General features: G+C 35.1%; 2 protein-coding genes across 2 annotated transcripts in view; one reads left to right on the plus strand and one right to left on the minus strand.

Annotated features, from left to right (window-relative positions):
- Nucleotides 1-490: 490 nt before the first annotated feature.
- LOC119838657 (IQ and ubiquitin-like domain-containing protein) lies at nucleotides 491-3,738 on the plus strand. The gene is made up of 5 exons (XM_038364715.1): nucleotides 491-1,415; nucleotides 1,579-1,691; nucleotides 1,762-1,970; nucleotides 2,098-2,227; nucleotides 2,608-3,738. Exons 1-5 carry the CDS (start codon nucleotides 491-493, stop codon nucleotides 3,736-3,738), a joined length of 2,508 nt encoding a protein of 835 aa, XP_038220643.1.
- Nucleotides 3,739-4,813: 1,075 nt separating this feature from the next.
- The window catches only part of LOC119836078 (protein wings apart-like), a 15,184-nt gene continuing 6,273 nt past the window's right edge, over nucleotides 4,814-13,724 (minus strand). The window contains exons 8-14 of the mRNA XM_038361299.1: nucleotides 13,055-13,270; nucleotides 11,202-11,397; nucleotides 10,085-10,206; nucleotides 9,635-9,798; nucleotides 8,949-9,052; nucleotides 7,872-8,050; nucleotides 4,814-7,383 (exon numbers count right to left, since the gene is read on the minus strand). Of these exons, the coding sequence (XP_038217227.1) occupies nucleotides 7,105-7,383; nucleotides 7,872-8,050; nucleotides 8,949-9,052; nucleotides 9,635-9,798; nucleotides 10,085-10,206; nucleotides 11,202-11,397; nucleotides 13,055-13,270 (1,260 nt within the window). The 3' untranslated portion in view covers nucleotides 4,814-7,104. The remainder of the gene's footprint in view (nucleotides 7,384-7,871; nucleotides 8,051-8,948; nucleotides 9,053-9,634; nucleotides 9,799-10,084; nucleotides 10,207-11,201; nucleotides 11,398-13,054; nucleotides 13,271-13,724) is intronic.

Raw genomic sequence — 13,724 nt, forward strand, 5'->3', positions numbered from 1 at the left:
ACGAATAACAGTCAATTAGGTATAAGTTTCGATAGGTTACTCTTTCTAATTAAAGATTTTTTTTCCATTAGATGCGATATTTGTCTAAGGTCTGTACAGTGTATTACTTACGAGTTCATCCATAAAAGTGTTTTAAATTATATTTATGTGAAAAGTAAACAAACATATATATATGTAATTGTTTGTATGGATAACTCAGGTCTTAAATCGTAAGAGTTGACATACACGCACAGAAAAGAAAAAAACGAAAGATTCTAAAGTAATTAACCAACTTGCTTTTCTGCTTAAACAATTACCATAAGACGAATCGAGTAATGATGCCGAGCTTTGACAGAAGGTTATGCCAATGTTTGTATCATAGCAACCGTTTCTTAGTTCAGTTTGATTTTTTAGAAACTGTGTACCTTTGCTTTGCTATGTTAATTTCAATAATTTTAGCATTGTGATAATTGTATTGAGTTTTGTATAGTTTCCAATTCGAGTTATAGATATGGATCAGAATTATACAATAGGAATAGCTCCGAATCCTGGTTGTCTAACAGGGGTGGTGGCGTGCCAATGCGACTTAGGACGTGAAAAGCTGCTTACTGCGCCACCATATAAAAGATTATCTTCTGCGACCGATGATGACACCAAGACGCGTAATCAAACTGCACCATGTTCTAGAGAGCTTGAACAATATAGGTGTCCCATCAGTCACACGCTGGTCACGTTTAAATCCCCCATAAATTCTAACGAAGTGTTCAGTAAAGTCTTCCCATCAAATACACCTATCAAATATGTAAAGCGCAAATTGGCCAAATTAATATCTGTGTCAAATAATAACCTAATATTAACGAAAAATAGAAATGTTTTGAAGGAAACCACTGCTCTATCTGACTTAAAAACTGATGCTCATGGAAACCTCGTGATCGATGTTTTCACAAAGGATTCTGAAGAATTCTCTCTTTCGTCAATTCCAAAAGAATCCTTCGTTCATGAACTACTTCAATCAATTATTCCAAAAAAGAAAACTATGCCATTCATTGCAATAAAATTTCGGGTCCGCAATCAAAATGGAATTTTTACCCGTTCATACCACTCTATAATAAAAGTTCATGAAATAAAAAAGAATCTAGCAGGTCTTTTTCAAGTTGATGCTGACAATTTGGTTCTATTACGCGGAGAACAACCGCTGAAAGACCGAATGGCGCTTTTAGACTTGGATTATGATAAATATGGCATTGCTGAGCTAGAGCTTTTAACTAAAGATAATGCGAAATTAAACTTGGACAAGCTTTACAACGAAATACCAGTAAATGATGTTTTAACGGTTATTGTTCCCTTTGGAACAACTTTAAAGCATATTAATGTTGAAATATTTTCCGAACCTATAAAGAAGCCATTCTTAGGGGGATACAGAAATGTTCATACAGGTACCTTTTGAATTTCTTCTGAAGCATAATTAAATGGTTAAACCATTTATTTCATCTGTTTTCTGTCGCTTTCTATTGCAATCAATAAATCCGAATTCCGATCATAAAAAGAAGTTTAAACTTAAGTGAAAATTATTTAATTTTTTAATTCTAAAATTTCCAGATACAATTTATCATCACGCCTTCACGCAGACTCCGCAGAAGGCCGATAAAGTACTACCAGAAAATAAAACATGCCGTGATACACAAACGGCTAAAATGCGTGAAAAACTATATGTAAGTTAAAATAAAAAAAAAATGCATAAACTAAATTAACTACATTATGTTACACTAAATGACTTTTTAGGATACAGCGTATAGTCGAGCGACCCAAATGAATACTGTTCATGCATATATTCCCAATGTGACTGATAAGATTTTAATACCGAAACCCTATGAGACTTACGAGGAAATGGTAGCACGATTGAACCATAACCATTACGCGTCAGTTATACAGCGAGCTTTCCGACATCACCAGTTTAGACAAAAAGTAGAAAGATGGCTGAAAGGATGCATGTGAGTTCCTACGCATATTTCTACTGATTATAATACGCCGTACTGCTAATAGGCAATATTCGTTTTTAAAATAAATATTAATTAGCTATTGTCAATCGAATTACATACACGCTTGAACCTTTTTTAGGGAACGCATAGCTAGAATGAAAGAAGAAGAAAGGTTAGAACGAGAAGCTGTAGAACGTCGTTTAAAGAGTGACCTCATAACAAAAACATTTCCAAAAACGAGAGAAGACTTTGATCAACTCTATTCAATGGTTAGTTATTACTCTTTAAGTACCGAATAAAACCTATTCTTCTTTTGAGTACTTACCCATCATAATCATCATCATCCCATGTATGTTCCTGCTGCTGAGACACAGGCCTCCTATGAGGGTTCAGGCCACAATCCACTACCCTGGCCAAGTGCGGGTTGGCAGATGTCACATTTCGTCGAACTTTGTATTCTTGGACATGCCTTCATACCCATGCCTCACTCTAATTAAAATGTTAGCTCTTCAATTTAAAATATATCTATCTACCCATGAAAACAGAAAAACAAGAAATCTAAAAATTATCACCGTCTAATATTGTCGTGTAGTAAATAAATTACAATTATGGTAGTGACCATATTATCATTAACTAGTTCCTTTTTAAGGTCGATCGTTGGAAACATGCAGAAATTTCACGTATATCTCAATTACATTCAAAAGGACCAAAAATTGCAGAATTCACACTGCTTCTTGATAAAGAAGTCGAACTATTACGATGCATTGAAGATTATAGAATAAAAGTTAAAGAAGACAGTAAGAAAATTAGAGAAAAAAAGTTTCTCGAGGAAATATCAAAACCTTTTGCTTGGTATGGACGAGATGGTAAGCTTATAACCATGGACACCATAGAAACACAAAAAGCAAGGAAACTCAAAGAACTATATAATTCATTCCTTCGAGATGATATGCAAACGAATGAGAGAATTGAAATACTTGTCGACATGAAATTTGCTTTACAAGATTTCCGGCATCATTTAGCCGAAGAAATAATAACATTACTTGATAGAGAATGTGACTTACTGGTTAGGCGGTGTGATAATCATCAATTAGAATTTTTAAGACGCAGGATCACAGCAAGTCTATTCCAATTAATTAAAACATCTGAGCTAAATTCAGGAGTGACAAAATGTAACGATATCAGAGAATTCAGGGAAATCCAAAACGATAGACTTTACTTCTGTGAAATGTGTCATCAAGTTAAATTATATAAAGACTTCCCGCTGAACGCAAAAATAAGTGGATTCTTAGTGTGCACATCATGCTCCTGGAAGGATGTTAATGAACGCATTTGGGTAGACATGACTCCGTACAAATTCATATTAAGAGCGGTACAGCGTGATGAAAGACGACGCAAATGCTGGGGGTCTTTAGCATTTGTTTTGCAAGAGAAAGATATATTTTTTATAGTGGAAAAATTATGGCATGCTCATTCTGCTATCAGCGAATGTGGGGACTTGTCAGAGCTAAGATTGTGTCGATGGCACGTAAACGAAGACTGGTCTCCATGGAACTGCTTTCTTGTGACGTTACAAGAAATGAAAGCGCACTTAAAATTAGACAATCCCGAAGAAGTTTATGATGAAGAGCTTGTACAAAAAGTCGCAAATAAACATAAGTTGGCAAAGGCTAATTTTGAACAACTTATGACTGTAAATAAAACGTTTACAGAAAGCGGAGATTGGCCAGCTATACGCGCTCCAGCAGTAGCGAGAGTAAGTGCGGTAGAAAAAATATAGATCAAAATCATTCATCTTATTAAATTTTTATTTGAAAAAATTACATTTTTCTTAATTTCACAAATTAGGTATATATATTTATCCACTGCCCACGAGTTTTAAGTATTTTACTGTAGTAAACTATAGGTACTAATACTACATAATGTATATGGTATGGTAGTTTAATGTACAATATTGTATTAGTGACAATTCACTGCAACACATTGGACGTAGGTAATAGTGGTTCCCCTAATTCGCAAGCCTAAAATTAATGAAAATGCATAACATTATATACCTACTATGAATTGTTCAAGCTATTTTATATATACATTTTAGCGAATGATGCATGTTTGAAGAATTTTCTTGGTCTTTATTTATTTGTTACGTGGCTTTTATTTTTGTCTATGTAACGGCGTTTCCGAAAATAAAATGTTAAACTACATATTATACATATAGACTATTTTTTCTTAAGGCAAACAAAATTATTCACATGTTTAAGTGCTCAGAAATTACAAAAAAAAAAAAAAAAAATATATATATATATATATATATATACATTGTAACTAGTAAGGCTAGTTTTATCGTACGTATTAACTTTAACCTCTCGGCCACCCGTCATCCCGCCTCAGAAATCGAATTTCTTCTAGTCTTCCGGTTTTATGTGCCTAAGGGACACCCTACGCCATCTATTGAGATGACTAAGAACAATCCAACCAACATGAAACATTATTTGAACGAATGAATGAATAGAAAAAAAAGTCAATTCTTTCAAAATTTCTCATTTATAAAGCAATTCAATGCTATAAAACTAAAAATTAAATTTATATAAATATTTTAAGAATATGCACAGATCTTAATTCCTAGAGCTTGGTAAGAAACACGGAATCATTTTACGATTTCTTGTTTGCTTTTCTTGGATAAATAGCAATGGTAATATTTGTATTATTTTAAATACAAATAACAATCCCCATTCTTAATTCTGTTAAGTACTACAAAAAATGCTTCGAATTAGAATTCAATGTAAAAGAGAATGTAAAATTATTATATTTGTTAGTAGATGTGAATTAGTAAAGGGTAATACAAACACTTGTTTTATTTGTCCTTCTTTTAATAATAATAATTACACGTAATACTTCAAAACATAATTACACGTTACATTTACAATAATTTCTCAAGATATCAAACTCTCGACACAGGCTAACAACATAATATAGAAAACATATGTGATATACAAGAAATAACGCAACGCGTACACAGCAAAATTCATACAACTATAGTTCAATAAATTACGTAAAATATAATTTAGATATAAGAATAAAACTGTACACGAATATTCCAGTCTATAAAGTCAATTTATTATAATAAGCCGCAAATTTAGGTACCAAGTCAGGCTAGGCTAAAACAAATAAAACGACTGCAAGTATGTATGTCTATATAATAAAGCTGTCAACTCTACATTGGTGTAATATATTGAATTTCACAAAACACAAAACCGACTACTATCGGAAGGCATTCACACAAATTTCCCTATATATTACAAATTTCAATAGAATATTATACATGTTAAGACTGAGAATTTGATACCCATATAAACAATAAACTAGAAGCTATTTAATTCAATAAAAAGTTTTCCCCAAAATATGTTTTCTTTAAAATTGTACCTAAATAATTTACCCAACACTAGTTTATAATCTGGGACACAGAATCAGAATAGATTATACAAAATATTAAAAGATTATTAAGTAGGGTGCCATTGTTTTATTTACTACTTGTGAAAAAGAAACATTAAAACTATCCTTGAAAATAATTAAAGCTACAAATGTTTATGTAATGAGCAAAATAAATAAAAATAAGAACAATTGTGATGGAGTTTAAAAATTATAATGTCCAACTTTTGAAATGTTATCCAAATCTTATAAAGATTAATTATCCGGATTCAATTTCAACCCTAAGCTATTCATAAAGGCTATCATTCACTATAACAAACTAGCAACTAACCAATTCAATCTGATGCAATATTCAACAACATACATAAATTATCAAGCAATTAGTTCAACCTCAATAAATACTATGTGATTGCTTTGTTCGACAACTTATTGCAGGCAGAAATAGTTTCAAAGTATGGAATTTCCACAGATACTACGAGTGAAATAGAAGTGATCAGTCAATTTGTCTACATTTTCTTTTAAAAGGTCAACCGCAATTTAACCACATAATTAAAAATCCGATCGTGATTTTTCCTATTTATTTAAAATGTCTCTCATGTAATTAACAGTGTTTGTACATTGCGAAAACATTCTGTCTCGTCCGACCAGCGTCACATAATCTTCCAATGTATCTCGATCAGAGACCGATCTATTAAACTATCTACTTATTTAGTTACAAAGAATTGTGCCTCGTGAGAACAATACTCGATAGATTGTCACTCTCAGTTCTATACAAAAAGTGCATACATATTCACATAACGGAATTCACATCTATTATACACTTATTGACTATCTTTGCACTTTTATACTGCCACTTAAGGCTTAAACTCGGAAATATCTCAATTTCATTAAGATCATAACCCATATCCAACTCAACTATCTAATGTGGATCTATTTACAAAGGCGACAAAGGAATATTACAAAAGATGAGGTACTAAAAAACAATTCATAACAATTCATTATACGGAAACAAACTCTAATATTACGAATGGCATGTTTTATGATTTATCTATACATTAAATTGATTTAGATTTTATTTACAAGTCTCCCATCAACCACTCGCACACAATAAAATTTTAAAAACAAAACACTTGCAGTACTCAGCGTGAACTTTCAGCCGTATCCAATCATACTTTCATGGAACACATATTACTTTATATTAAGTATTTAACTTAATGCTAGGTATCCACATACACATTAAGGGTATACATACATAATTGTTTGTGATCAACAACATTTGAAGGTTTCATTAAAAATTGTAGATTGCAAACTTACACCATAGCTATATGGGTACCTAGCCTTTCACATAAAATTATATGGTTCCACAGACGGCGATATGAAAATAGAAACCAACTTTAAGCATTCTATTAGAAAACTAATATAGCATAATAAAGCTAATGCTGGATAAAGTATACTTACTTTATCCAGCATTAGCTTAAAACTAAAAAAATCGAAATTGATTTACAATTAAAAATTTAAAAACATCAAATCAATGCAAACCAACATGCATCAATTCGAACGCGTTTAAAAATAAAAAAGAAAATTACAAATGCCAAAGTGAGTTCCATTTCCATACGACTAGTCGACAATTCTATGGTAACTGCCAACCTCCACAGAGAGCAGACTGTCGGTGAGTTCTATATCCACGCTTGGCGAGCACACGTCGCAGCTAGTTCCAAATTCAATGGTAGCCGTCAACCTCCATGGAGGAGGACATCCGGTCGGAGCCGGAGGAGTAGTTGGCGCCGTAGTTGAGGTTGCTCAGTGACATGTCCTGCGGCACGTCGGAGGGTGAAGTCTGGTAGTATCCCGTGTAGTATGAGGCGGTGGGAAGGGGAGTGGGGGCTGCGGCGGGGGCGGCGGCCGTCGCGGCGGAGGCTTCGCCTTCCTTGTCGCTGTTCTCCATGAACTGGATTATCCGCTGGGTGGACTTCACGTGCGCCACTATTGCCGCTTCCGCCTGGAAATCGAAAATGTACGGTGAACATTATTTAATTTATTATATTTGGTTGTTCCCGACAATTTAGCGCGTCTATTGGTTTATTTTCTTTTAATTCAGACCGTATAAATTTTATTGAGGATGTCATTATGATGCTTGCAAGCCAAATCTACTGAACCAATTTCAATTACAACAGAAATAAATTAAATCTTAACTTAAATAGGGGCGGATAACTGTATCGTCTCGACCCTTAACCTATGGTAGGAAACACCCATAACTTCTGTTGCGGTCGACCACGGCGCATTTGCCTACCATCAGCGTGTTCTCATTAGTCTTTCATTTATGTAAAAAACCATTAATAAAATATACGCGTGCCTCTCGGGACACCCGACACAAGTGATAAACATCGAACTAATAAACGTAGATGCGAGAGAAAGGAAGGCCTAGGAAAGATACAGCGGTGTCGTATCGCGTTACGTAACGAAGGCAAAGAGGTCTCAAATACTCACACTGGCGGTGAGCGAGAGGAAGGCGAAGTACTTGCGCAGCGTGGGCAGCAGCGGCGCGTAGGTGGGCAGGCGCGCGCGCACGGCCGCCGCGCCCGCGCCCAGCGCCGCCTGCCCCACCAGCAGCGCCAGGTACGCGCCCACCATCGTGTGCTCCATGTGCGTGCCCGCGCGCGCCAGCACTGCGCGCAGATGCGTTGGGAGTACAGTTATACATTACACTAGCTTTCGCTTTTATTATACATAGAAACCTTCCCCTTGAATCGCTCTATTATAACCCCAAAAAAAAAAATCTGCTGTGTAATTTTTAAATCTTAAGCATAAACACCTAGACAGGGACACACGGGAAGCGACTTTGCTTTATACTATGTAGTGATACTACAACGTTAAAGGTTACATTTATGGAAACTATGAAATGCAGGGAATGTAAGTAGAATACTGAATAACTATAAATTGAGGTGATAAAGCAACTGATAATGGCGTATGTATCTTTTTCTATATATAAAGCTCAAAGGTAATTGACTGACTGCCTGACATAGTGATCTGTCAATGCACAGCCCAAACCTCTGGATGGAACAGGCTGAAATTGAAAAGCTGAAATTTGGCATGTAGATAGATGTAATGACATAGGCATCCGCTAAGAAAATAAGTTGATAAATTCTACCCCCAAGGGGATGAAACGTTCATGAAAATTGATGAGGACCGTGCGGTCGAAGGTGCGGGCAACAGCGAATTTCATCATATAAAAACACCCGACATAATGTGCACAATGTGCCCGCCCGCTCGTATCACTGGCGCACATATATGATTAATATAACATTAATGGCTTGCACTTACATTTATTGTAAGTATAAAATGAACATATGATAAATGAAGTCATTGGCACACCCACTAAACTTTTGGTTCAGGAATTCAACTGTATTTTATTATTTAATTTCGATAAAAGATTAACCTATACATTCAAAATAATATTTTATGTAATAATATTATTAGATATGCAATATGCAATATTGTTTCTATATACCTGTTATAAAACAACATTTGTTACTTAATATCATATGAATAACAAATAAAACTCACGTTTTGCAACAGTTTCATCAATGTCATCTGGCTGTTTCTTGTTATCACTATCCTCACCGTCCTTTTCGCCATCCAGTAAGGCGTCTGTGTTTTCTTCTGCTCGCCTATAAATAACAATATGCCTTGTTTATAAATATTCAATAAAGTTTATTAAAAATGTACCAATAAACACATTGAGGACTTAACTGATATTTTAAAAACCTGTTTAGGTTTTATGGAAATTTGGCATAGAGATTGGAGACACTGATGGTGATGAAAATCAAATATAGGTGCTTTTCAAAAATTATTCTGAAAACTATTTGCATGTGGGAGTCGAGCACGCTTCGGCACAAATTGGGCCAGCTCCCACCGGGGTAGTACCACACCCCCACTAAAGAGCAACGTGAAATAATAGCAGTGTTTCGTACGGTGAGTGGGGGAGCCGGAGGCCTATATCCTTTTCCTTACCCGTCCCAGTCCTTTGTTCCTCTCATGAATCCTTTCTTAATCCCTTTCCAATTATAAGTCGGCAATCCATTTGTAGAGGCGTAAGGTCAATTGTAGACCTTACGCCTCCCCAAATGTTGATGAGCGGTGATAGCGGTTACCATCAAGCGACCCGCCAGCTCCATTGCCGACTATAACATAAAAAAAACTATACAAGAGCCGCTTTCATCAATATGTTATTTTTAGTATATTTGACTCACTTGGCAAGTTCAACTCTCTTATGGAACAAGTCAATAATCAAATCCAGCGCAGAGACACTCCGCGATATAATATCATTTTCGTTGTCCACACGAATTCTTAAGCTAAGCAATCGCTGTGTGTTCACGTCGTTGTTTTGTACTAGGTTGATTAGCAGCATTAAAACCTGAAAGTAGGAAAAGTAATTGACAAGATTTCCACCAATACCAATAACAGATTTTAATACTCAATATAGGCATTTATACTTTTCTTCACTTTGTACAAAAAATCTTCATGAGAATGATTGAAATTTTCCAATCAATCTTCACAAGATCAATATTTTTTCTATCAACAACAGTTTATTTTCTTTCATGTTTTTTTAAATTAAAAACTGAGAGTTGTAATATTTTTATCAAACTATGAACTATGGGATTGAAGATTCATTAACACATACATTATTAAATGATACTCACACAGACAGAGAAATCGAAGTTATTTGAGTCTGGAATGAAGTTGTCCTGATTGTTCAACATTATCAAGCACACCTCCATGACCGATGGTTGTTCACCAACCACTTGAGCTCCAATCGATGATGCTGTAATGACCATGATATATTTTATAACCTAGATTTTATTTAGTATAATCAATACAAAATTGTAAGAATTTTTGAAATTATGCTACTGAGTCTTAACAATAATTGCTTGTTTGTCAGCTATTAGTTTTTTCTCAAGGAAAATATGTTTGAACTGTATCTCATTAAAATCGATAAGTCGGGGTTCGAGACCGAGCGTTCGTGCAGGAAATAAATAGATTTTTCAATTTATCTGCGCATGTAGATAACATCACCGCTTTTTAAAACGGTGAAGATTATTTCAATATCATAGGACCCAATACGAAAATACTCAATTCGGGTTATGAAATACAAGACGTACATAAGTGACATATATAAGTGACAATCGTTAATCTATATATATAAAATTCTCGTGTCACAGTTTTCGTTGCCATACTCCTCCGAAACGGCTTGACCGATTTTGATGAATTTTTTTGTGCTTATCCGGTATCTATAAGAATCGGCTAACATCTATTTTTCATACCCCTAAATGATAAGAGTAAGGCAGAACAGCGTTTGCCGGGTGCAGGTAGTTTATTTAATATAAATTTTCAACCAGTTTTTGATAATAATTAGTGGAATATAGATGTGCCTATGTAAAATGTATTCCTGGCCGTACGAATGACGTTATTTGTCGCTTATGACATTTTGGAATGAGATGATTTTTTAACCTGAACCGAATGGAAACTTCAATATTTTGAAAAAGCAAGAAAAGTGAGTACTTTTTATCAAGTTTTAATAAAATTGAACAAAAAACAAGAGAGCTAAAATTTTTGAAATGTCAATTGTTCGCGATATAGATAGATTTAGCATTGATGATGTCGCCAAACGACATAATTTCACACAACAATCATAATCATAACTGTAATAAGATTTGATTTAAACGCCGTATGTATTATTGCAGCAATCTAATTTGCTCAATCGTATTCTTAACACTGAAACCCTCTTCGTTTTGCCATCGATATGATAGGTATACTCACAGAGGCCGGCGAAGGAGTGCGACAGGTTGACGAGCACCTTGACGGCGGGCAGCGCCGCGTCGAGCAGCGCGTGGCGCAGGTGCAGGTGCGCGCGCGCCTCGCCCACGCAGCGCCGCAGCAGCGCCGCCAGCGTGCCCGCCGCGCCCAGCCCGCCGCACACCAGGTGCTGCTGGTTCGCCTCGTTCATCTGCGTCACCTGCACGCACACGCAACGTTGTTATGTATGTATCATTTAACAAAATTCCCAATATGATTCATCGTTATAAATACTCACACCCCACTTATATGCACCCACTCACACTCCACTCACCTAACCACACCACAAAAATAGGGGATCTGATAATTTATATATTTTTTTTTTACCATTAACAAATGTTGAAACATATCACATTTGTTTATTAACATTACCACATAACACCATACCACATACATAACATTAACAAATGTTGATGTGTTTGTATTTTAGGAAATCAATCAAATGTAACTTAGAGGAGATAATGTTGTATGGCGAAATACAGGATTACCCTAGTTCGGCTCCGGTTGCTCAATCAACTGAACGTATTATTTGTGTGTACGTATTATTTTACAACCTGGCTCTTGCATATCAATCAACTTATGTCAGCAATTAAGGACCCCAATGTATTTGACGTCTGTTTTTTTATTTATTTTGTAAATGTTAATAAAATATTTGAGCATAAAATGAATATTTGAAATGCAATTGAGAATTTTTTTAATAGGAAAAGTTTGATCAAATTCTTCTGAATTAGAAACCACGTCATTCGCCGTACCCTAACCATTCCCTCTCGGCCAAATCTCACCTCTAACCTCTCGGCCAACTGTAGTCCCGTCTAAGTAATCGAATTACTTCTACTTTTAAGGTTTATATGACACCGCACGCCATCTATTGAGATAATTAAAAACCATCTCAACCAATATAACACATTATTTAAATGATTGTAATATTGTATCGATGAAACGCGACCTTCGTTCTATTTAATAGCAATAGTTTATGTAAGTTTGATATTTTTATTTAATATCATTCATTTGCTTTATAAATGAGACATTTTTAAAGAATGTCTAAATTGTCTCTTAAATTCGATCGCTCTGCGTAACTTTAAAAAAAAAAACTTAATCTTAATCTCCCCAGAGGGCATCGGAAAATTTCAAAACACACCTCTGTAATGAATGGACTATGGACTATGGACTGTATGAATGGCCCTTCCAAGACAATAATGAAAAACAGCAAGTCGATGCTTATTTTATTTGCTATAATAATTTTTGACATTTGGGACTATTTCTGGTTTTCTTTGCTAAGAAATTACATAAATATATACATATTTTTAAGATAGGACTCTGACATAGTTGACATCTGTAAGATAACTAATAAAAATAAAAAAAATAACTGTTACAGAGTTTTAGCTTTATTTAACCCCGTATAAAACTATACGACATTCGTATGTCGCAGTGGATATTAACGTTATTATCAGTTTTAAGTAAACCTATCTTCAAATGTTTTTATCCCGTTTTTTACTGTTATTGTTTTACATTTCATTATATATACAGTTATTTCTAAATCTGATGAAATCAGTAGGGGTTTACTGAATCCAGTTTTCTCACGGAAGTCATCCACTTTTCTCACATTTTAATAATACAGTTTAATAACTTAATGAAATAATTTTTTCTTTTTCATTTTTAGATAACATGTTTTTTTTTTGTGGTAATATGTTGTAAAGTGGTTAATTGTGACTGCAGATACTTAGTTGAGGCTGGTTCGCTTTGCCTATCTGAATAAACTGAAAACCTACCAAGAATTATTTTATTTTAAAACAAAGTTATTCAAATACACGACTCACATTCTCGAGAACCCGCATGCAGCGGTCAGCCTTCCGCAGGATGTCCAGGTGAGTGTTGGTCCAGGCGGCGGCGGGCGCGTGCAGCTTGTCGGCGCAGTCCTGTATGGTGCGCACGATGTGGTCCACGCCGCCCAGGTTGCGCAGCTCCTCCTTGAACCACTCGCCGGCGCGCTTCGACGTCAGCGAGAGCAGCGTCTCCATGGCTAAATGCCCCACCTGTTTTATTTTAAACTTAATGTATTTATGTTGTGTTGAATTAAGTACTTTTTTATTTCATATGTATCCACCTGCGATCAGTCGGAGAATATGAGCAGATTTTAGGGTCGGGTAAGTTTCAACGGTTTGAGAGTTAACGCCAGTGCCCTAATGCTGAATTAAATGAAAGTAGAAGTCATTGGATATATTTAACACGGTTTATGAAGTATCTGCGTACAAGAACAAAATGTGTCTCATATAATTGAGATTGGATTCATTTTTCATTTGGTATAGGTATTTTCGATATATGTGATGGGAAAAGAGATATTAGAGATTTCATAACGCCTACTTTTTATATTCAAACACGAAAGCCTGACTTGACGAAAGAATGTCTAGTTTTAAACTAACCAAAGATGAGCGAATTCAGTTAATGACAATAAAATCTCTAAGAGTATTGACATTATTGCCATGGAGA

This window comes from Zerene cesonia, chromosome 3 (assembly GCF_012273895.1).
Source record: "Zerene cesonia ecotype Mississippi chromosome 3, Zerene_cesonia_1.1, whole genome shotgun sequence".
NCBI classification, from domain to species: Eukaryota; Metazoa; Arthropoda; class Insecta; order Lepidoptera; family Pieridae; genus Zerene; species Zerene cesonia.

Bases quoted from the DNA above. Each gene is read 5' to 3' on its own strand.
- LOC119838657 (XM_038364715.1), top strand. From the start codon at position 491: ATGGATCAGAATTATACAATAGGAATAGCTCCGAATCCTGGTTGTCTA. The intron at 1,692-1,761 runs GTAAGTTAAAAT...ATGACTTTTTAG, and splicing joins AAATGCGTGAAAAACTATAT to GATACAGCGTATAGTCGAGC. The intron at 2,228-2,607 runs GTTAGTTATTAC...TTCCTTTTTAAG, and splicing joins TTGATCAACTCTATTCAATG to GTCGATCGTTGGAAACATGC.